This window comes from Thermobia domestica, chromosome 7, assembly GCF_964235325.1.
Source record: "Thermobia domestica chromosome 7, izTheDome1.hap1.1, whole genome shotgun sequence".
In the NCBI taxonomy this organism is placed as follows: domain Eukaryota; kingdom Metazoa; phylum Arthropoda; class Insecta; order Zygentoma; family Lepismatidae; genus Thermobia; species Thermobia domestica.
Genome location: NC_137460.1, coordinates 96,166,265 through 96,191,650, shown reverse-complemented (window position 1 = coordinate 96,191,650; position 25,386 = coordinate 96,166,265). Strand labels below are relative to the sequence as shown.

At 34.3% G+C, this 25,386-nt stretch overlaps 1 protein-coding gene across 1 annotated transcript in view; it reads left to right on the top strand.

The window, feature by feature from the left end:
• Positions 1-15,462: 15,462 nt before the first annotated feature.
• Positions 15,463-25,386, top strand: part of LOC145689261 (pickpocket protein 19-like) — a 103,718-nt gene continuing 93,794 nt past the window's right edge. The window contains exon 1 of the mRNA XM_081763397.1: positions 15,463-15,586. Coding sequence (XP_081619523.1) covers positions 15,560-15,586 — 27 coding nt within the window. The 5' untranslated portion in view covers positions 15,463-15,559. The remainder of the gene's footprint in view (positions 15,587-25,386) is intronic.

Here is a 25,386-nt window from a genome sequence, read left to right as displayed (position 1 = left end):
CCTTTGATCATGAAATATCAAAAGAGCGAGTAACAGTATGTAAGATGTCTGTAAATGACATGAAAAATTGCAACGAAACTTTGTGTATGGACAATACGCAAAAAATTAACGAACACGCTTTTTTTTTATTTTCTGTGGAAAAACTATTTTAGAGGGTAAAAGCCCCCAACCAAAATTTTGAAAGTTGCTGCCCGAAAGGCAAGAAGAAGCGGATCGAAGTGAATGAAATTTGCACAGATATTATAGACATAAAATAAGGGAATATGGGTTTTGTATTTTCCTTAAAAAAAAAGAAACGGTTGGGTGGGACCCCGATCCTTCCAAACCTTTGATCATGAAATATCTAAGGTACTAGTAACACTATGTCAGATATGTGTTAAGGACATGAAGAATTGCAACGAAACTTTGTGTATGGACAATACACAAATAAGTTTTATTTTTTTCTTTTCTGCGAAAAAAATGGTTTTAGGGGCCAGAAGCTCTCACCCAAAATGACGACCGAAAGGCAAGAAATGAACAAATAAATGAAATTGTGCAGATATTGTAGACGAAAAATGTGCAATAGGGGTTTCCTTAGGAATACTGCACAATTTCGTTTTTCGACGGCTGCTTCAAAACAGAGTAGTCTCGGTTTGTAGTATTCTCTATCAGGACAGTATAGTTGGAAACTGCTCATGAAGGAATTCAGAGGCAAGAAACCTGAATGAATGACGACTATTCTAAAATAAACTAAACAACTTATGTTTGTCAAATGAGGCCTACATCTGACTCACATAATCAATTTTTCACATCTATGTGCGAATCAAAGAGTGCCTAACTACTTTTCCATCAGTCTACTGGTGCTAGGTTTTGTTTACCGGTCTTTGTACTTCCTTTTTTCTCTTCCCAATATATTCTAAAGATTGTTTAACAAATATTATCAGTAATAAAGATATGCAGACCTTGGTATCAAAAACGTATAGTGAAAGACTAGTTGTCATGCACTAAGAAAACTCCTTTCCATGTTTACCTTTATTGTGTTAAAGTATTTTAGCGGTTAACAATATACAGTTTAGTAAGAAATTTGACATATATATATATATATATATATATATATATATATATATATATATATATATATATATATATATATATATATATATATACAATGCTTAGATTAAAATGTTGAAAGCTGTACATTCTTATATATATAAGACTGTTTAGAAAAATACCTGACGTTGTGGCCTATCGTGGTAGCGTTTTCATCTTGACGTCAGAAAGTTTCCACACACAGTACCCATCCAGCTGTGATGGAGTGAGGACTTTGCCGCTCTTACTGTCCTTACCGAAACATGTTACAAGTATACTTCAATAGAGAGTCCCGCCTCTGAGATTACGTTTTTGTAAAGTGCGTCAAGTGCGCACGTGTGAAGTGCGTTCTGAGATTACGTTTTTGTTGGCAAAAAAAAAACATAAGCTTGTTGAAACCCATCGCAGTCTCCGTGAAGTGTACGGCATGAAATAATGAGTTAAGGTCAGTTGAGGCTGTGGTACACTGATTTTAAAAATCGTCACTTCAATGTTCACAATGTGTACGGTACCGCAGTCTGATGTCTGATGAACTGGTAATTTGATAAAATGAAATGAAATGTTTGAGTTTTACGTCCCACGTGTATGTCGGTTAGGATAAAGGAGACAGAGATGATGAGTAATGAATGAAAATGGTGGAATGAAGAAAGTGGGATGAAACAGGAAACCCCCGAGGAAACCCACGCACACAGTGTTTGTCCATCACAAAGTTCACTTGGCTGGGGCTGTGATCGAACCCGGGACCCCAATCACCAGAGGTGAACGCTCTACCACTGAGCCACCGCGGCCGTTAACTGGTAATTCGTATCGACCCCAAAATTCGTGCGAATTGGTCGTTTCTCAATTACGGAACTTATTGAATATTTTCCCCACATTTTACGGAGTTTCTTCCACATTAAATTTTGGTAGAAAAGCTTATTGAAGCTTATTGAACCCATCGTTCAAGCATACCGAGAGTTCTTGAATGGGAGGTTTTCTACCACCCACAATACAGATCAGATTTGACGCCGATTTAATACCACCTCTTCCAAAGACGAACACGTGGCTTGTTACACAAAGCTTTGATACTGACGCCGAACTGCAAGCCGGTGTAAGTCTGTGGTTCAAATTGCAGGTGGCAAATTTCTACCGCGACTGTATTGAAAAACTTGTTTGAGGTCATCATAAGTGCTTTACTTTGCATGGCGATTGTGTAGAAAAAATAGTTTATGAGTGTACATTTCAAATGTGTATGATAAAATTTGGTATATATATATATCCTTATTTTGGCTTAAATTCCAGACATGATACGCTATATTGAGAAGGTGTTTTCTGTGACTAGCTTCCACGGACTAAATGAGTTCTCAAGGAAAAAGCATGGAATATTACCAAGGTAATAAAAATAATGCTCTTTTTAACTTCTTGTTTTTATTCGGTTCTAAACTTTGCTTGAGTGATTTCAGGAGATAGATAATATTTATTAATATGATTATATTGTATAGTTTTGATTACTGAAAATGCATATTTTATATATCATTTGTGGTGAAGCGTAATATAAAGAGTAGAGTAACTGAATCGACCCGAACGATAAATTTGCTGGTTTGAGACACCCTCATGAGTAGCTAGCTTTTCCAATAAATTAACAAATAGTACGTGTCAATGAACTGGATTAGAATTCGGCAAATAGTTATATTTTATGTTAAATCATCCACGTTTTATGAATATCTAATTCTAAACTAGAAGAGTTCTTCAGGAGATAATGCTTCACTATTCCGCAATGTGGAAGATGAATAATCAAAATACTAACTTAGGAAATCCTTTATAAATACGTGTGTAAGACAATAAGTATATGAAGGAATGTATATGTATTTTAATACAGTAAACCTTCAGTTTTATTTTAGTCATTCTGATATAGATTGTTTGAGATCGTGATTTAACTTCGTATTTACTCTGGTATTTCAAATAAAGTTCCAGACATAAATTAGTTCCATTATTCTTCGGGGATATCCAATTTCCAACGTTAATTGTGCTAAGGATAGGAACACAGAATCTTCTGTACTAACGATTTCATATCTTAATCTGTTGGTAGTTGGTGTACTAACTTCAGTATCACGTATATTTATTTATACCATGGTTAACTTTAACCATATAGTTAGTTAGTTTAAAGGTATATACTATACCTCACTTTAGTAGAGCAAATGTATGTATATTCTTTTACTCACTGAGAATTTTTCCTTTCTAACAGAGAACATTACACATTTCTTTACATATTAGATGTTCATATTTCTTTTACAAAACATCACTATCGGTTCCTGCATAGATGACTAAAGTGAATTACAGAACATAATTGACTACCTAGGTATTACCTAGGTATAATATTAAGTTGTAAATAACAGATATTTCGTAATGTTAATTTGATCTGTGTAGAAACAAACGTCATGGTTCACAACCGTATAACGTAAGACCCATTACTTTACTACTTTACATGTATATAAGATGGGGAGCTTATGCTACCAACTCATCTAAAGTGATGTAAAAGCCAATAGCATTAAACTAAGATACAAATCTTAAATTATATATAGAGTTAGTAACAATAGTCTCCCCAAAGCTGTAATTAATACATTCGATAGAACATAGATTAGAAACAATTGTAAAGGAAGAACAACTAATGAGCATAATTTGTTCCGTTGGACATTAGGTATTGGGTGATATCAATAAAACGGAGAAGTTACTCATTATTCCCAATTTTGTAGTAGTTACTCTCATTGGTATCAATAAAAAGAGAACTGAGCACTACTCATCTTGGCTGACCTCGGAGAAGCCCCACCCTTTTGAAGTAACCACACCTCTATTCTTGAGCCGAGTAACTACTCCGCGTTTGATATCAATAAAAATCAAAGACTCCTCTGTGATGCTAGTAACTTCTTCAAATTTGTGTAGGAAGCTAAATAGATGACTCCGTGCGAAATATGGCAGAGTATATGATTGTTTTGCTACGTAGAAAAACTGGTAAACTGCATAGAAATGTTGCAATTGGAGATTACAAAAAAACATTATAGGTTCATGAAAGAAAATGTAGAGTGGTTAGCACAACTTTTTTTAAAGGAGAATCAACCGAAATTCCGGATGGTGCACTACGTAATGAGGAAAAGATGCGGTTTTTCTTGCATTACGTAAGTGATCGGGATTCCAGGTCAGAATGTCAGAGGTTCTGGTGTGGCTGAGGGTACTGTGTCTATGGCTACTACAAGTTTAATGGATGAGATTATTGCGAAATCTGAAAATGGATTGTTTCCAGAAGTCTGCGTAATATGGAAACAGCAAAGGCAGAGTGGCAAGAACAATATACATTTCCGGGTGCTATCAGAGCACTTGACTATTCACACATGGCATGAAGAAACCTAGTATTTTAGAGACTAATACACTAATAGGAAGAGCTCCTTCGTGGCTAAGCGGTAAGCGTAAATGTCTTTGGCATGGGAGAAATCCGCGTTCGATTCCCGGCGGGAGCTCATGTGGTTCGAATTCCACGTTAACCAGTGGGTCCCGTCTCATATAGCCTCGCTACTGAAAAGGACATTAAACTCAAAATAAACACAACTCAACGTTGGTAGGAAGGGTGTATACATGAGAATGTATTTTGTTTATGTCAAGATGAAAGGGGACAGGTATGGTGTGGAAACCGCAATCAAATGGACGTGTTTTATGACGTGACTGGCTAGACTTTAAAAAAAAGGAAACAAAGGGGCAGAGTGTCTGATTTCGTTCTTAATCCAAACAATCTACAACGACCTTGGACAACACCTGATATGCGCTTGTCTTGTTAATATTGATATTGCTGGATTCGAATCAACATCTATCAGCTCCAATAGGTTCGTTCCCATGGCTTCAGTGTTACTTTCTTGTTTCCCGTTTTTCTTTTTTTTATTCTAGCTCGAATATTAAAGATTCGCTTTTGGATTTGTGTCGCAGTCGTAGATGTATTTAATATTTCGTTGCATTTCACTATAATTGCATTCAAAGCTTCGGCTTTCCTTCGTTTACTTTCTGGTAACTGTGACTTTGAAAGTACCACTGGAAACTCTTTTATAACATCCACAAATGCACTTTGATTGAAGCTGTCGTTGCTACTTGCCCGTTCCATGGTGTTTAGGATACTGCGCCATAGGTTAAAAACAACGAAATGAGCGCGCGACGGATGGGAGAAATGAGTAATCGCTTCTTTTATTGATACGACTCACTGCTACTCGCAGAGGAAACGCGAGTGAACGTTCATAAATCTGGAGCAGTCTAGACCTGACTAGTGGCTGGTTTCATTGATACGAAATTGAGGGAGGAGATTACTCCAGCTGTAGTTACTCCAATTCTCGAGCAGGACTTCTCAGGAGTAGTTACTTATTTTTATTGATATCACCCATTGTTATATCACAGATAAAGAATATACTACCGTTTAGTAATACATAACAAACTAAAGATATTCAAATGAACAAAACTGGAAACAAAATTGTTTCCGTGCACCTATAAAAAATGAAACACAACAGGCCAGTTCGTGCATTCTTATTCAACATTAATGATGTCTGGGTTCTCCTTTCGCCCCTAGTATTTCTCTCATTTGGTCTGGCAGCGGAGCTACATATTTTGCTGTTGTCTTAGGCTCTATCTTCTTTTCTCTACTAGAGAGGTTTTCAGTTGTTCCTTACTATTGACGTCGTGTTCAATAAACGATCTACCGAGGTCAGCTCATAGATGTTCAATCGGGTTGCAATCTGGCAATTGTAGAGGTGTATGCAGTTTCTTGGGCACAAAGTATAACAAATAGCTCTGAACTCTTCCGGCTGTTTGTTTTGTGTCATTATATTCTTCGAAAACAAATGATGGTGCAAGTTGTAACTTATATATATAGAAGTTATGAATCCTCTGCTGGATGAACGTCTCTTGAACTCTTCACAACAACCATCTATCATGCGCAATTTTGTTCTATGTTACTAAGGAGTGCTTCTTGATCTCGTCAATCTTGTGTGACAACATTTAATACATAATTTTCTGTCTCTTCATATCCATCAAAAATTGCCATTGCCCGTAGATTAAAATTTGTTTTTATAACTTGACCAGCTTGCTGAAACTTTAGTATATACATTTTCATCATAATTTCTATCATCTCTATGATCTTTGTGATCAATCTAATGCTCCTCTGGAAGTGGTTTCTAACTTATATCTCTCCATTCTTCATTGTGAACTCTGTAGAAAGTGAATGACTGATTTTATTATTGTAAGTGCCTTCCATCTGTATGACCAAAGAGGCAACATTATTCATGAAAATTTATGCTTTATTGTTATTGACATTATTTTAATGTTGTACTGTTTCTGCCGAATGCATTCCAGTCTAACACAATACATTGGTTTATTTCTTCTTTGGTGTTACCATCTATGGATATATTCTACCCAAGCTATTCATAGGTAATTATGTCTTCTAATTTTGCACTTTCTAATTAAAAAATAAGTCATAATTCAATCTTTAACTTCATTGTGAAGTTATTCAGGATGACCTTAGACTCATTAATATTCATTATCGACCTGATTTCAATATTTATTTTTAAGCCAATTGTTTTCGCTCTTCATATTAGGCTTTTAAATGGTATCTTACATTGCTGTGTTGTTATTTGCGAAAGGAACGAAGTTTCTAGCGAAACAAATATAACCGGTGTTCATTAACTTGAATTCCTTTATTCTTTCGTTTAGAGAATATCAATTTACGTTTGTAAACAGCTAGTAAGATATGTTTTCACATGGTAAATCTTCTTTATTCTTGCAGTCTTTGTACATACAAACATGTTAATATATGCATTCACTTATGTATAAACATTGTCTGTACAGTTTACAATAGTTTAATGCAACACTTGCTTTAAGAGCGTCAAGAACAGCCTATGTCTTCGGCGAAACAAAACCTTTTTTTCATTATTGATGAACGCAGGTCATAAGAATAATCCATATTACATAGACCTTTCTATCAGTTCCCCCACTACTTGAATACATACAGCTGTACTGTGACTAGTGATGGCCGGGAAAGTATTTTTGGTCTTTTCACTGGGTTGGAACCAGAGTTTTTTCCATTTTATGAAAATATAAGGGTTTGCTCGTATAACAAGAAGAAACAATATAAAATATTTTTATTTATAAGTGTAGTAAGAAATATTTATAAGTGTATAAAAATTACAGGTTCTTCCGGAATATCATAATATAGTTCTCAAGAATTTTACTATTTTATGAAAATTAATATTTCTCAGAGTTAATCAGTTACGACGCTTCTGAAAACAATCATAAACACGATAGAAGAAACAAAAAATAGTAGGCTGTGGACGTGTCACGTGTCTGAGTCAAACTAAGAACCACGTGAATCAACTTAAACAAAGACAAAGGATTTTTGTTTGAAATAAGAGAATACTAAGTATGCTATTAATAGTATATGCTGTAAAACATCATTTTTTTCATATTAGAAAAATAAATTTCAACTAGACTTCAGATTATGAGAATTAGGTTAAGTTAGGTTAGCTTGTTTTGGTTAACGGTACATAGCTACTGAAAAGCCAGTTATGATGTTAACGTTTGCAACGATCAAATAAAATATCTACCACACTATAACATGGTTAGAGTTATATATATATATATATATATATATATATATATATATATATATATATATATATATATATATATTCATATACATGAGGGACAAACTCACATCATGTTTAAGTGTATTTTGTCATTCTTAACCAAAAGTAACCTAAATTTACCTAACCTGAGGTCAGTAGTATGTAACTAAGAAGGATCAGTTTCCCTTACCCATACTTAATCTTTGATTCTGAAAACTTTTTCGTACCGACAAAATACGCTCTTACCATTTCCCCTTCAGCTATGGTATCCATAAAACAACGAATCTCATGACTTCAGACTTCGCCGTTTAGCTTTCCAAAAAGGTATGGTTGGCGATTCTAAATCCTCTTTCGAGTTATTTCTTTGTTTGAGTCTAATCCGATTAACTGTGTTTCATCTCGAACTGCACTTTGATAATATACTAGAATCTGCAGATTAGTATAAATTTGGTGACCTAGTATTTTTGTCTTTTTTTTTTTGGTTTTGAATAGACCTACTAAATACACATCCGACTTGTTTGGAAGAGCCTTTCCTTTACATCTTTTGGGCACATGTAGCACTCTCATATGCGGGTTGACATTTCCCCACATTTGTAACTCTGTAGGATTTTTTGGCAGAATTGACATTCCAGCGATTTATTTCATTTCTCTGTGTACGCTTTTCAGATATCGATTTTACGTCGTTCTATTCTTAGAGCTAAACATTTATCAAATACTAGCAATAGAAAAGATATTGACCAAACATCTAGACAAACTTTCACATCTTCCGTAAGTGAATAATGTTTGAAGTGTCACCAGATTCAAACAAGTTAAATGATTAAAATTGATGTATGTTATACCGGTAAACATTCTGAAAATTAAAATTAGTAACACTGTTCAACAAATTTTGATCGAAAGTATGTAAATTCTTTGAAATTGCGATTTTTACTTTCATTTAAGCATAATATGAAAGGAAATGATAATAGAAGAATTTTCTTAGCCCAGGTTGTGAAAAAAAACGCCCTTGTACAACAGTAGCTGTATATATACAAATGTATTAATATTTATAGAACATTTAAACAAAATCCTTGTAAAAACCTACATTTCACATTTTTTTATCTATTTCACTGTGATGTGATAAGCTGGAGAGTTAAGAATTGCCCTAACCTATAGCTTTCTATAACCTTGTACTTCCTTTTTCAAAATTGCGCAAATACCAGTTTCACAGCGATACAGAAAATAAAGTAACCGTGGTCAAGTTAAACATTAACAATTACGTAATAAAAATCAGTATTAACATCAAAACATGAAAAATATGTACAAATACCTTTTTGTGCAAGAACTACACTGCAATGTAGACAAAAGTTCAAAGTGATTCCTTATACAGAATTATGTTTATTTTATTTTGAGCGTCTTCGCTTGGCTTGCCTTTTGTAGGTTACATCTAGAGCATCCCTTGCAATGGTCCAACAGTAGTCGGCCAATATGTTAGAACTCCACTTTCTCTCATATCGCTTCTTTATGGATGCAATATCTTGATGGATACGCTCACCATGTTCGTCACTTACTGCTCCACAATCTTCGGGAGAGAAGTCTAGATGTGAATGAAGCAAATGGAGCTTCAGAGACATATTGCAACCAAGATTTTCGTAGCACAATAACAACTTTGGTACCAGTTGTTTGTAATTTGTTGATCGGTGTCTTCCCAAGAACTGTGAACAAACACTCTTCATGCTTTCCCACGCAGCTTTCTCCCCACCTTGGAGAATTTCGTCGAACTTGTGATATTGAATAGTTGCCTAATCTGTGGCCCTATGAAACACCCTCTTTAAATTTGCATCACTTAATCGATGGAATTGTCCTCTTAGGTACTTATAGGCCTCATCCTCTTGATTCATGCTCTTAACACAACTTTTCATAAGATCTAATTTAATATGTATAGGGGGAAGCAAAATTCGGTTACGATCTACCAGTGGTTCATGCTGCACATTTTTCACTCCCGGCTGAAGAGTTCTCCGGTACTCCAATCACTTTTGCGGTAATGAGATCCACGATCTCTACTGTCCCATTCACATATAAAGCAACAATACTTTGTATACCCTAACTTCATACCTAGCAACAGTGCTATTACTTTAAGGTCACCACAAATGAGCCACTGAAAATCGTAATATTTAATGGCTTGAAGTAAACGTTTCAAGTTTTCATAAGGATTCTTGATATGAACTGCGTAACCTACAGGAACTGAAGGAAGTTCATTTCCAATATGTAAAAGCACTGCCTTTAAACTCACCTTGGACGAATCTACAAAGAGCCTCCACCCCGTAGGTTCGTAATTAATTTTAAGTGCCCTCATGAGACCATTTTCATCTGTACATGCCACAAGTGTGTCTTCCATAGTAAAAAATGAAGTGAACATCTTCTCCTTATTCCGATACACTGAAATATTTACTTTTTCCTGCAATAAATTCCATTCTTTAAGCGTGACGATAAAATTTCGGCTTTGCTTTTCGAGAGGTCCAAGTCTCTGATTAGATCACTTAGTTCCTCTTGAGAAGTCTATGTGGTTCACATAGAGGTTCATCTACAACAAACGTAGGGTCCTTCGAAGTACTTGACTCAGGAGCTTCAACTTCTTGATCATCATCAGAAAGAAAGATCATATTCTTTAGGTGGGTCTGGAACAGGTTATCCTTCTCCATGTGGAACAGGGCGCATTGCAGAAGGAATGTTAGGATAGATCAAGGCCCGCTTCTTCTTCGTGGAAATTCCCTTCTTGACGGAAGGAACCATACAAAAATAACAGTCTCTGATGTGGTCGCTTGGCTCCCTCCAAATCATGGGCACTGCAAAAGGCATTGAGCGCCCCTTCCCATTAATCCAATTTCTTAGATTGCTGGCACAAGTGTTACACACAATGTGGGGTGCCCAAGATTTATCTTGGTCTCCAATTTTACAACCAAAGTAATATTGATAGGCTTTTCTTATTAGTTGTGTTATAGTCTGCTTTTGTGAGGAAACTGTCACTTCCCCACACACGTAGCAGAAGCTATCCGCACTGTTTACACAATTTCGTGGCATTTTTGTTATTGAAATCCTCAAAATGTCACTTGGAATAGTTCTGACAACTATTTAAAAATATACATTCGAAATACCAGTATTTTTGCGTACTTGTAGTTGTATTTTTATGTCCTGCACTACACAAACGTCACACCCAAAACGCTGATAACTGCACTAAGCCAGTCTTTTCTAACAATAGCAAAACACTACTGGAATAAGGAACACAATGAAACCAAGCGTTCATATAGTTTCTCCAGTGTTGCCGGATCAGTGTAACATTTTACCCCAAACGAAGCGAATATATTTATTTTTAAAGCGTTATTATTAGACATGCCTGTAAAACGGAAAGTAGAGCTAATATTCGAAAATAACTTTCAAATTCGTGATCAGCACCACAAAATCAATAAGAATTAGTTGATTTTGTTCACTTTACATTTTCGTTGTTCAAATAAATATACCATATCTTTACTTTATTAATAAAAAACACATTTTTCGGAAACACGATTTGGGGAAAAACACTTAGGTAAAACCAAAATGAATTTTTCATTTCATGGATTTTTTCCCTCGCCGATCTCTAACTGTGGCTTCTTCCAAATTAGGAATATTGAGATAATACTTTACTAGGGCCAGGGCGGATCCATGCTGAATGTTTTGGGGACGTTCTTTCGAATCAATAGTTTTTGTTTTACAGTTAAAATACAAAGGTGAAAATCCTTAGCATAGGTTTTATTTTTAAAATAAAGATACCATATTCTGGAGGGCCATTGCCCCGATCGCTCCCCCTGAATCCGCCCCTGGGTAGGGCAGGAGATAGATCAATTACTACACGACATTCTTAGATTTTTCTTTAACTACACTTTATTTTCGTACAAAGAAATTATTACATACAAATATAACATAACATATACATATAACATAAACAGTTCCAAATGTTATGAAGTCCCACACTCTATTTTCGTTTCTTTTGCTACTTCAAAAATTTCCTATCGGTTTTCTTTTGGCTCTTTCTCACTTACTATTGCGTTTAAATATTCCCAAACAACATTTGAGTATATATTTTCTATATTAATAAACTCTCTTATTTCTTTATATAATTCTAATCTCCTAGAAGATTTCTTGTTTAACAGAGTTGCAAAGAGTATTTTAGGAAGAGTTTGACAAACCTTAATACTCAATGATATATACGTAATATCGATCTCCAATTTTGTGATCATTAGGATTATAACACCTCACATCTTTCCACAATTTAATACTCTCCATTGGAACAGACGTCCACCCTTCAATTCGGATAGTCCATCTTGTTTCATTCCTACTTCGAAGAACCCGACGATATCCCTGTTAATCTTCAAACTGCTAAGATATACTTTCTGATATAGTAGATCTAACATTGTGCTATGCTCACCTTCATATTGCAATTAGTGGATTTTTAGCACATTTTTCCTGTATGACATATGTTGGTGTTAGCTTTACATGCCGTCCTTTATCATTAGTGAAACACCTAATTATCACCATGGAAAGAAAGTTACCAGTCCAAACCACTCAGAAGGGGAAAACGATATTAGGTGGCTAGTCTTGCCGGTTCTGCGCATCTACGACTCACTCATAGTTTGTGCCCCTCACTTTGGATACAAGACATCACTTGTAGCCAATATGTATGTGACCAGTTGAATTATTGCCCTTTTACTCCTGCTGTGACAAACAATTAACTGGTTTACTGGGTTACAAATTCGAGCTGTTCATTCGTAGAATTATTTATTTAAGTTTTGGATACTGTAAAATGTTCAATAAAGTAAATGTGTTCCATTTCAGACTATAAATCTACTGCAGAATTATAAACTATTCGAATTCAGTACTCAACTGGAAACACTACATATAGAGCACTAAACTGTAGTTGCAATGGAGCCATAATATCAGTGTTAAATCTTCATCAGAAATCCATTACAAGCAATCTCTTGCTGTTTTGTTTGTTTGGGTCGATAGTGAAACTGGAAGTAGAAGTAAATCTCAATCGGATTAATTTTAGTACTTCAACAGAGATAGTATACTTTTTTAAACACTGAATCTATTCCAAACGCTAGTGTAGTTATTGCCGTATTTATTCTATGGTAATTATTATAGGTTTAACCCTATATGGTCAGGTGTAACGAAAACGTAACGTTTCACAGAGGGAAGAATAACGAATAAGGAGAAAGGTTGCTGTGAAAGATGACGATAGTATCGTTTTCGTCACATTTTACTGTGTTGTTCCAAGAGGTGGATGCCTTCAGCGGAGCCTATTGGAAGTTTTTCTGAGACGTTTTACTTGCAGGGGCACAATTTTTGTTGCTTTTGTTCGGAACAATATTTTCGTCGGTTTAGAAGTAGAAGGTGAAGTTAAGTGATAACGTTGAAGAACTATTTTCTAAAATTCATATGTTTGTAAACTTTTTGCGCTTGTAGTGAAACTTTTTGCTTCAATCTGGGTCTTGTTATTTTATTGCCAGTTAGCGTAACGTTTTCGTAACATCCAGCACCAACTCTTGAGTTTCCATTTCTTACATCAAGATGAATCCTGCTATGTTTTACGGCTGGAGGACATGGCGAAAGATTGCTACACGACCAATAGTGGCGAGAGTGAAGATGGAATGCTGAGTGATTCTGTGTCAGATGAATATGTTCCAAATGAGAAATGTGACGATTCTTACAATAATTCATGGGTGTAGTTGATTTGCTTGGTACTTTGATAGTACTATACAGAATATCGATAAGGCCGAAGAAGTATTATGACAGATTATTTTTCCACATCAACGATATGATATTAGTGAGTTGTAGGTTATTATTCAGACAAGATTGCAACAAATTTTGGAGTACCTGAGAAAAATGAGCGTCAACAGTTTGAGTTCCGAGGAAATGTAGCAAATGCCTTATGCAAACAGAGAAAAGTTGAAGGGAAAAAATTAGGACTCCCAAGCAATTCTGTTGACTTCGACTATGAGTGGAAAAAGAAGAGGGCCAGCCGTAGAGACAACGATGGGCACTGGACTGAAACTGCAAAGAAAAGAGACAGACGTAGGAATCCTATATTCAGGGAATGTCTCATTAGTATATGTCAGAAGTGCAACGTATTCCTGTGTCTTAACAAGCGAAAAAAAACATTTCTCTGAGTTTCATTCAAACTGATACACCAATGAAGAGAACATGTAGAAACATTTTCAATAGTTAATAAAAGATCAAAACTAAGTATCTCGTTCTATTGCTTGTACTCTATCCTATTTTTCACGTATTGTAAGGTATCTAAACATATATTCATAGAACACAAGCAATATCAAATGAAAATGATTTCCTAGGGGACGAGTGTAAAACAAATATTCGCAAATTCATTTTGCTAATTATTAGAATCTTTTCATCTATTTAGACCTGAAAATGCCGAGCATAACGAAAACGTAAGTTTCAAACTTCACATCAGTATGATCTCAAATTACATTGAAACATACATTTTTAATTTCATGTGACATGAGGAGTAAATACTCTAAGTATTATATTTTTTCTTTAATTTTATAATAATTCAGGCCATATAGAGTTACGTGGAGGGTAGAGTAGTAGGTGGAACATACAGTGGAATGCTAAAGTTATCCTACAAGTTCGTTTGCAACTATTTCTCACTGTTCTCTTCCCAGTAAGATCAATATTCAAAGCGGAAATGGTAGTAAATTCTACCATCTCCGGTTTCAGTGTTACGGGTGAAAGTAGTCCTTTCCCTGCACATTCTGAATCGATCTAGGCAAAACGTCCTGTCGTTATCTGTTATAGTCTATGTTTTATAACCATTAACATTGAAACCGAGAATGGCTAATATCCGGTTGAAATAGATGGGGAGCGAATGTGATGGAAAATATTCTTGACAGTATGAATTATTTGAAAAAATGTGTCTCAATATATCTTACTTTTTTGCTCTAATCCTTGTCGGCACAGCATCATATTCAGATTCAAAACTAGATATTTTACAAAACTTCCAATACTTATGCTTATCTTAGTTTGGGAGTTTATTGCCATGGCATATAGTTACATGGATATATGGAATGGAGTACTCGGAGAACTGCAACATAATAGAAACTTTTTCAACGTAGGGTTAATATGTGGAGGGAGAACTTAAAATAAATGCATGTATAATATTTATTTTCTTTCAACAGGATTATGTGGATTTCGTTAGTTTTCCTTGGACTACTTGCGACAGGAGTTATTATTATACGATCGTGGACAAAATATCAAGAGAACCCAACAGTTGTGGTTATTGAAAGAAACAATTTGGAATGGAAGGTTCCATCGCCATCAATGATTGCATGTCCTCCAAATATTCTTCCAAAAGCTTTGAATAAAGTACTCAAAGAGTAAGTACTTCACAATTGTTTGATAAATAAATCTAAAAGGTTAGAACAAAATGCAGATGCTTACTGAAGTGTAGCTTACTTCGTTATATGTAATGAAGTTCATATTCTATAGAGTGATTCATTATTCTAAGTATGTCTCGTAAATTTCCTGTATTGTCCTCCATAGTTCATGATCGTATTGTACATAAAATACAAAATCAGAACTGCTAACATACATTAGAATATGCTAAACCTAAAGAATATAACTAAACATTGAACAATGTATCTATGCGCTAATTAAATTCTTTATTTTTTAACTTCCTTTAGTTGTTTTAACTTATAACATGTTGCAGATTGTTTGGAAAATTTGATAAAGGGAAGAAACAATATTATAAGGATTTTGTAACTCTTGTGGCACATGCAAATGAAAAGACTATCAGTAAATTTAATGAATATGTTGATGACGAAGAACTGGGACAAATGGATTTAACGATGATTCAGGAGAAGGTAATTATTATATATTTAAGATAGTATGAACAAATGTTAGATGTACAGTAAGTTTTTTCTACCTGAAAAAATGTGTATTTATTTTAGTATATTCTTGGACTAGCAATGCTTTAGTTCTACTGGTTGACATTCGGGGAGATAGTTTTACATTTGATCCTCAGTAATGTCAAATCTATGTGGGAAACCATGTCACGTTCGTTTAGCATCCCTAAAATTTTAATGCATTGTAGAAATTAATTTAGCAAGAAAAAAATCTTCAATCATATTATGATAATTTGGTTTAAACGCTTACTATTTCATTCAAATATCATTACAAGAGAAGTATCATTGCGTTATTCAACGCAATTGCTTATCGTTGTTTAAAATTTGATAATTTTGAAGATACTCTTTCCTATGATCTGTCACAAATATGTACGAAATTTTAAGACGTGGTGTTATCTTACTGTACTAGGTGATACTTATTGAAAAAAACATATTTATTTCGTTAACTAAAGATATATAAAAATTGATTTATAAAATAACATAAACAACATTTTCCTTTCCTTATTATGGTATTTTCTACTTATCCTTAAATAGGTTCCTTAATAATAGAATCACTCACACAAAAGGTGCGTTTTATCATACTATTTTCCTCAAATACAAAATTACTCAATAAATAAGCAGCCAAAATTAGGCAGTCAATCAATTAACAAAATCAAGTACAGGTTTCTTACTTTCACTTTGATTCACCCTATGTACAGGGTGGTTGGAAAGTAGGAATGCTCTTTCTGACATCTCAGAGGAGGGAGAAATTAACTTTCCATGCCACCTCTCATGGAGGCTTTGTTGACACTGGAATTAAGCGTCCTATACTACTTCATATAGTACGATGCCGTTTTCTCGCTACATACCATGCAAGTTTATCTGAAACAGAACATTTGAAAAGAAATTCTCCTTGACATTTATTTCGTGCCAAAGTTATTTTTGAAGTAGTGTATACCTTTACCTTGATTAATATTATTGCAACAAAAGCTTTCTTTCAATTTTAATTGATGCATTCTAAGTTTTTTTCAGGTTTCAAGGTTTAAGTATTGTTTAACGATCTTTTTAATTCGGCATTATTTGAATAAACAATAATAAAATTGAATAAAAATATTAGTTTCGAGCAAAGAAATGAAATTTCTGTAGCCCTCAAACGTATTTTTCTTTGCATTTAGTAAAGGGTCTTTCGTTTCGAATACGTTGAATGGTTTTCAATCTCGCTTGATTTAACACCATTCTAATATTTATTCTACGAGGAACTTGAAGAATATGGTCTACTCCCACCGAAGACACACTGTAAAGGAATCGTGGTATTCTTCTTAAGTATTGTTATATTAGATCGTTTGCAACAAACTCTCCGTATAATTCCCAACACTGTTTCAAGTAACAAAGAGAAAGTACAGCAGTTGGTATTTGAATTTTAAATGGATGTTACCTCTACTCATAAGATTCATGGGACATTTGTAGAAGTTAAATGCAATGCGCTTTGTTGGCGATGACGTGAACCAATTAGGACTATGCTGGAAAGTTTGTGGCAATCTGCATATATATCGAAGCCGTATTTTTGCCATATAACTATGATCAAAATGCGTACTCTAAGAGGAAGAAAGGTTTTCAAAATGTGTGCCAAAAACATTGTATTTCATGAGCTCTCGTGTTTCAGATGTGATGCTTGTAATATGAAGTCCTTAAAGATATAAACGTGTTCAGTATTTCATAAAATTCCTCTTCTAAGGGGACAGAAAAATTGGCAACTTTTATATAAATATCAATATAAAAACAATATTGACGTTGTCCCTCTTCAACGTCACGAAAAAGCTTTTGAACTGTGTCAGATAGTTTTTGAAAGTACTTAGTTTGACTTGAGTTGACCTCTTTATTATAATTTCATTTCGATTTAAAGAAGTATTCCAAGGGCATGAAAGATGCGTTCAATTATAACTGTTAAATATTTTGAGTACATTTTAATTTCCTCGTGCAAAGAACGCAGATTTCAGAAAGTCGTTCTATATTGCTTTCTTGTCAAGTGTGTACATTATAGGGATTTGTAGTTTTGTTTAGGAAATACACACACACACACACATACACACACACACACACACACACATATATATATATATATATATATATATATATATGTGTGTGTGTGTGTGTGTGTGTGTATAATGGTGATATTTCATAGCAGTAATATATTTTATAATTTACGATAAATTTTCGATTGCATTACCGAACATTTTCTAGACGAAAACTTCCTTCAGGTATGTCATTGTAATAAATTCTTTCACCTTTGTTCCCAAATAGACCATTTCACTTAAAACTTTGCTGTTATTACCATCATTATTTTGAGTATTTGTATTCATTTCCTTTATATTTTATTTATTGTTTAGTTTGCGATATCTTTCTTCTGTATATTATATTTATAATCTTGCAGTTTGCGGTTTATTTATGTTACATTTATTTTTGTTGATTATATGGAGTGCAGTGTATTTTGTAAATAACATTGGCAGCTGGTCATTCCCCTTACAAGATGTTATGTCGACATTTCTAATATTCCAGGTAATGCGTGAATGATTTTGTAACAAATTTTAGAAGTTAGTAAAAAAAACTAAAAGTTCACCACGGTTCGAACCTAGATTTACTGCTTTTAAAATAAGAAAGGTAACCACTTGTCCACAGTACATATTTAGTCTATTACTAGTAATTAATAGTAATATGTCATAAGTCTCAATTGAAGTCAATCTACAGGAGAAATTGATCTAATTAGATTTCTTTATCTAATCTCTATAAAGATCATTCTATGTTGACTGTGTTGACTGTATCTTCTACACTTTCTCCACACCTTATATTACGATTCTTACAATTAAAATCAAATTAATGACCCAAGCGGATTTCGATAAAATCAGCACTTAAGTATTATATATGTAATAAATGTCTTCATATTTTCCTTCAAAAATAGTTTGGATGATTCAGAGACCCCACCAAACCAGGAAATGTCAAACTTAGTAATGAAGGTAGCTCAAAAGTGTTAAAGTACATGCAGAATTGTAACTAAACTATGTTCACTAGTACTGTGTAGAAAGTAGCGGAAAATGTGTTTCTTGTCACTTGTGGAAAGCACAAATCTCAAGAGACTGCACAAACATACCCACAGTTTTATTGACTGTTCATGATATATGGAGTTATATTGTTTACACGTGTACATTTCATGAGTGTACAGTAAGTGTACAAAAACGTTTCTGCACAGTTATCATGTCGATTATCTTACAAAGTGCCACTCATGAAATGTACACGTGTAAACAATGTCACTCCTTATATCATGAACAGTCAATAAAGCTGTGGGTATGTTTGTGCAGTCTCTTGAGGTTTCTCTGTCAATAAAGTTTACATATACTGATATTCCGTATTACAATTTGTGACATATGCAGTTATCTGCAAAGACACGATGATATGACAAAGGGTACGTATTACGTATAATTACTTCTATCATATGGAGAGTAAAAAATATTATATTTTTACACTAGTGACATTATCTCCTTGACTGTACTTTCTTCTTTCAAAAGAAACACATACAAACGACTTGTTTCTTTCATTAGGTAAATTATTTACCTGTATCATGAACTGATACTTTTAAGTTGCTACAATTTACCGTTGGTATGTAGCCCCGGGATGAGTTTACCTGTAGAAAAGAAAAAATATGCACGTAATTTATGTGTAGTATTTTTTTAACTTACTTTAACACTATGAAAATTTTTGTAGTTTTGTTCGGGGGGCGCGGTGGCTCAGTGGTAGAGTGTTCACATCCGGTAATTGGGGTCCCTTGTTCAATCCCAGCTCGCGCCATGTGGACTTTGTAGTGGACAAACACGGTGCTCATGGGTGTTCTCGGAGTTGTCCCGTTTCCTCACACTTTATTCATTCCACCATTTCATTCATTTCTCAACATCATTGTCTCTTTTAACCTAACCGTCATAAGCGTGGGACATAAAACTTAAAGATTTCATTTCATTTACTGAATTTTTGTTCGGCATAACGTTATTCCTGCTTTCATATATCTCAATGATTCGAGGTCCTCCACCCCAATCTGTCTTTCTTGGATTGACTATTCTCACGTGTTCCTTTCCTTTCAGTGCATCATGCATTCCCTTCTATCTTGCATCATCTTTAAAAGTCGGTGAAGTGTCAGTTGCCACAATTTATCATTAGGCTTTTGCCACTAATAATAATTTTTATCTCAGAAAATTAAACTTCTTTTTCTTCTTTTAGACATGTTGCCTCGAAATGCAGTTTCATTACAATCGTGCATGTACTTTGACAGTTCTGAACCACTTACATTGCTAATTTTGAAATTTCTTGCTAATAAGTTATGAGGGGTTCCTTTCTCAGACAAGCGTTTATTGAAAGAAAATATGAAACACATATTCCTTAATATTATATCTAATATATCTGTGCGCATTTTCGCTCACTACGGATTAGTCGTTTAAACTCGATTGACGTTGATTTTCAGAACTTTGGGTGGGAGCTTTTACCCCCAGAAATCAATTCTCTTCAGAAAATAAAAATAACATTTTCGTTTATTTAATACAGAGTATCTTTGAACCGAGTGTCGTTAAAAATCTTGCATTTAATTAAGAACTTCTGAACTATATTCATTGGTTATAATTACATTTCGTGGAAAAGTATTGTTGGGCCTCTACTCCACCCAACTGCTTTTAGAGAGACTATGAAACACATAATTCCTTATTTTACGTTATATAGTTAAGTTCAATTTCATTCGTTTTGCATTCCTTTTTTGTGATTTTTGCGCTGAATGTTGATTTTTTGTGAGTGTCGTTTACCCCAAAAACCAACCGTCTTCTCCCAGAAAATATTTAAATCCTCTCGCCCCCCTTAACAGCTTTGATGTCGTTGTTTACGTATTGATGAAATGTCGGACATTGTCCTTCTTCCTCTTAAAAGTGGAATTTCCGAAAACGTTGGGCACATGTCAGCTCTTTATTAAGTATTATATACACCATGTATCGTCACCTTATATGAGGATCTTTTGAGATACTCTCTTTTCCATAAGAGCTCCTTCGTGGCTAAGTGGTTAGCGTACGCGCCTTTGGCGTGGGAGACCCGGGTTCGATTCCCGGCGGGAGCTCATGTGGTTCTGATTCCACGTTAATCAGTAGGTCCACGTCTCATATAGCCTAGCTGCTGAACGGGGCGCTAAACTCAACTCTCAACTCAAATCAACTCAACTCAACTCTCTTTTCCATACACATTGAAACCTACTGTCCCTCTTAGTACATACATTTAGGGAAGGTGAGACAAAAGGAACTCAGTCCAAGGAAGGTATTATTTGTCACAATAAAATATACTTTATTTGTTTACAGGATAGTATATTTTGTCCATTGTATAAATGTAACTTATATGAAAATCAATTCACATAAGCATTTGATTGATCTGATTAAAACTTTGTAAAATGTTATTCTTGATGAAAAAATAGTACGTTTCCAAATGCAATATACTCAGCCAATAAGCTAACACTGTAAGAAATAAGAAAAAAATGGAACTGTTATATGTTAAGTTTAACACAATGTAAATGTAAAAATCACATGAATATTAAATTTTATACCAAAACTGTCGTCACATTTAAATGTTTGGCAAACTGAATATCGTTCTTGTCTACACAATTTTTCCCAATGTATGGTAAGGAATTATCTCTTACTTCTGACCGTACACAGAGAAATGACTGAAATCATTCAAAATTTTGGAACACACTTAACATTAACCTCGAAGTAGATTTCAATCATTATTTTGATTAAAGGGTGTAAGGGGGTGGAAGTTGTATGTTTCTGTTCCTTCCCATATTGATATATGTATTGCTTGTCGTTAGTAATCGTATAGCTGAAAACGGATTACATGTTTAAAATAAATCTGATTATTTCCCTCCTCTCAAAAGATTTTTGTATTCCAACATTGATTAATGAATGTACCCCAACGGAATAAAACTTCCCAATATACGCCAAGAAGTGAGTATTTGGAGGATTTTATAATTGCACTTTCAATGAAATGTATATGTTAATCGAGAGAGAAACGTTCAAATATTTTCAATAATCTTATTCTCTCCCTGCAAAGATAGGGAATTTTTGCTACTTTCCCTATAGATATTTACGAAGAAATTACTTGTTACATTTTCTAAGTATCATTTCGTCTGTAAGATAAAATGCAAGGGCCATATATATGTCTATAAGATGACATGTCTATAAATATGTAACAACTAAATACATTAAACTAAATTATATCTCAAAAAACTAAAAGCTTATTATTTTTCAAGGAAATATGTAACTTCATAATGCTATGTCTACGAAGTTTATGAATAGAAAGTTGTCCTTAAAAATAAAGAAAAGCATCTTTTGCATACACTCTTTGGGTTTAACATGCTTTCTCATTCATTAGTTAACTACTGTGTATAAGATCTTACTATCTCTTCATTCTTTAAAACTTAGAGCAATGAAAAATGGAAAGTAGTCGAGTTTGTTGTTTTCTCATGTAGCGATTCTTTTTGCATGAAACAGTTGTTTCTTGATATATTCTACGTCCTTGTGAATTCTTTTCTTGAAATATCATCAACCGGTAATAGCCTATACCTTTATATTATTTTCTTTCTAAAAATCTTTTACAGATCGTTAGGAACGTCCGAACAACTAAACTTCGGTTTTATCATTTTTCAATTTTGCACACAGCTTACCTTCAAGTTTAAATATCCCAATATACCTTCCCAGCAAAATGTAGAACTGCCATGAACTTCAGATTAAGACGACGACTGCCACGTATATTATTAAGTATACACGCATCGTAAGCACATTCCAGGTGTATACTTATGGATATACACGCTAGTTTTAATTCTTGATCAAATGTGCTCTTAAACATTACACATCCTTCTTTGGTTTTAGGAGAGTTATCACATGTTGCCTCAGTGTCATTTACTTTGTTATCAATTTGCGGAATTTATTTTTTGGGAAATAAAGAGATGAAGTTTACAATCCAGTTACATAATTTTCTTTTGTTGTACTCTTAGTTTTTGAAACCTGGTTGTAGGTACAATATGTATATGTAGAATCTCAAGAAAAAAACAAGAACCTGAACTCACATACATACATATGGGAATGTTCCTTAAAATTTTCTTTGAAAGATGTGTAAAATATAATGTTTTGTTTTACTACAGTAGATAAAACATTAACTTAGATTCTCCCTTGAAATACATGCAGAAAGCGCATATAAACCTAACAAAGTACAAGCTAGGAAAGCTTTCCTGAATTGCAAAACACGATGTTGTTAGAACGAAAACGGCAAGTCCGATGGAGCCAATTGAAACATGAAGACTCTCTACTCAAGTATGGAGTATTAGGGGAGGTCTCATATTTCGTCATAACTGGAGGTGCATGGTTCATTTCACCATTTATTAACTGACCTCTTTTTCTATGCTTGTTGTTACAAGAAACACATCACCCCTTTTTGCAACACGAAACACATGAAAATTATGTTATACATTTTATCCTGCTAAATTTTACCTACTGGAGCAGAAAAAACAAAAATAAATAAAATAAAACAAAACGTAGAATAAAAATGAACGAAATTAATATACAGTATATTACACGAAATTAACATATTTGCTTAATAATTTACATAAAATAAATTACAAAGTCTTTATGAGTTTACGTGAGCAAAAAAGAAGTTTTAAGAGCCCAGTTTTAAAGAAAACTATTTGTCTAATGTACAGCAAAATTTATTCAGTTCTTTTATTTTATGCAACCAAGGCTGTAACAGTAAAATTGTAAATTTAATTTTACTTTGTTTCCTGAAATCTACTTCTCTCTCCCCCAACTTCTCATGCAAGATACGAACTGGATGATTTCATGTTACACCAGAATTTAGCAGTATGTTTTCAAATGTTCTTGCTTCGACCCTGTTGACTTAAATGGGTTTTTGAGAAATTGTCCTTTAATTTCGGCTCCAAAGACGTTAACTAGATAAAAGTATGTTTCCAAGACAGTGAACTAGATAGTGAAATAATTAGTAAGTCATTTGAAGCTGATGGTTTTAATCACTGTATTCTGTTTGTATGTACGATATTTTCCCAAGTTGTGTTGAGACTTTATTAAAAACAAACCGTACTCAGAACTAGTACTTTAAAAGTTATGCAAAATAAGCAAATATGATTTAACAAGAAGTAAAACCTAACTTAAACAAAAGTACATTTATTCTTGCGAATTTTATAATAATAAACTATAATCGTCTCTCATAGATGTAGTTTCCAGAAACCTTCCAGTAGGTTTCGTACACATTGCCGCTCTTTCTTGCTGTGTTTCATCGGTAACTCCGTCAATCGTCTTACAAACATTAATAGCATGTTAGTCATTATCCTATAACTTCCTTGTAATTTATGTTTTGAAGTACTTATATTATTGTCAATACACAAGAACTATGATAATGAATCTCCTCTTCTTTAAGATTGTTCAGCCTTACTCTTTAGTTTACTATGGTACCGAAATATGCATCCTGAATATACATATTCCGAAGTAAAAATTTGGAACGCATAATTGAGTTGCTTTTGAGCTAACAGGAGAATATTTGTTTTTCTTGACATTCTTACGAATTATTTTCATTTATGAATATATTTCCTCGAAGTTCGAAGGGGTTATCCCTTAAGAGATCCGGGGTTTTTGGGCTATTTTTTAGACTTTCAGTCAAGCAGCTAGTGCATCGTCACTAGTTACCCTAGGATCATGGTTCATATCTCATTCTCTTCAGAATGGAGCTGGCTTTCACATGGCACCACTTGCATGTTCATACCATATACCAGATGCGGGAAAAATGATGTCAAAAGGAAAATTTTGAAGGGAAAATTTTTTTTCCTCGCACTTTGGGCCCCCTTGGAGCGACCCTGTGTAAACGTAGCCATCTAAAGAAAATCTGGTAAATAGTACTTGGTATACTGAATGTGTGTGCCAAATTGCAAGTTTCTATCTTGAATACCAAGGGCGGGAGAAATTTTATCAGGAGTTCCCACCATGCCCCAAATTACCGTAAAACACCATGATCTCAGGTAAAAAATTTCCTAAAACATCCCTAATTACCCTAGGGTCATGTTTCGCCCATCATTCTCTTCAGAATAGAACTGCCTTTCAGGCGGTATGACTCACGTGTCTCCATCGTGTATCTAAAGCGGGAAAATGAGGAAAAACGGGATTTTTTGGGTCTAAATATCTTTTTTTCAACTTTTAGCCCCCCTGGACACCCCCGTTTTAACGCAGAGATCTGACAAAAAATCTGGTAAATACTACTCGGTGGGCTGAATGTTTATGCACAATTCCATTTCTCCAGATGCAAAAGTAAGCCCGCCAAAAAAATATACTGACAATGTCCCATATTCCCGTATACAGAGGGAAATTTTTACACATTCCCTGAGACATCCCTAATTACCCTAGGGTCATGTTTCGCCCATCATTCTCTTCAGAATAGAACTGCCTTTCAGGCGGTATCATTCCCTTGTCTCCATTATGTATCTAAGGCGGGAAAATCCCGTAAAAGGGATTTTTGGAAAAAATTCCCTTTTTCAACGTTTAGCCTCTCTGTACCCCCCTGTTTTAGCGCAGAAATCTTTAAAAAATCTGGTAAATACTACTCGGTGGACTGAATGTTTGTGCACAATTTCAATCTTCTACGTGCAAAAATAAGCCAGCACAAAAATAGTACCGAAAATGTCTAAAATTACCCTATACAGAAGTATATTT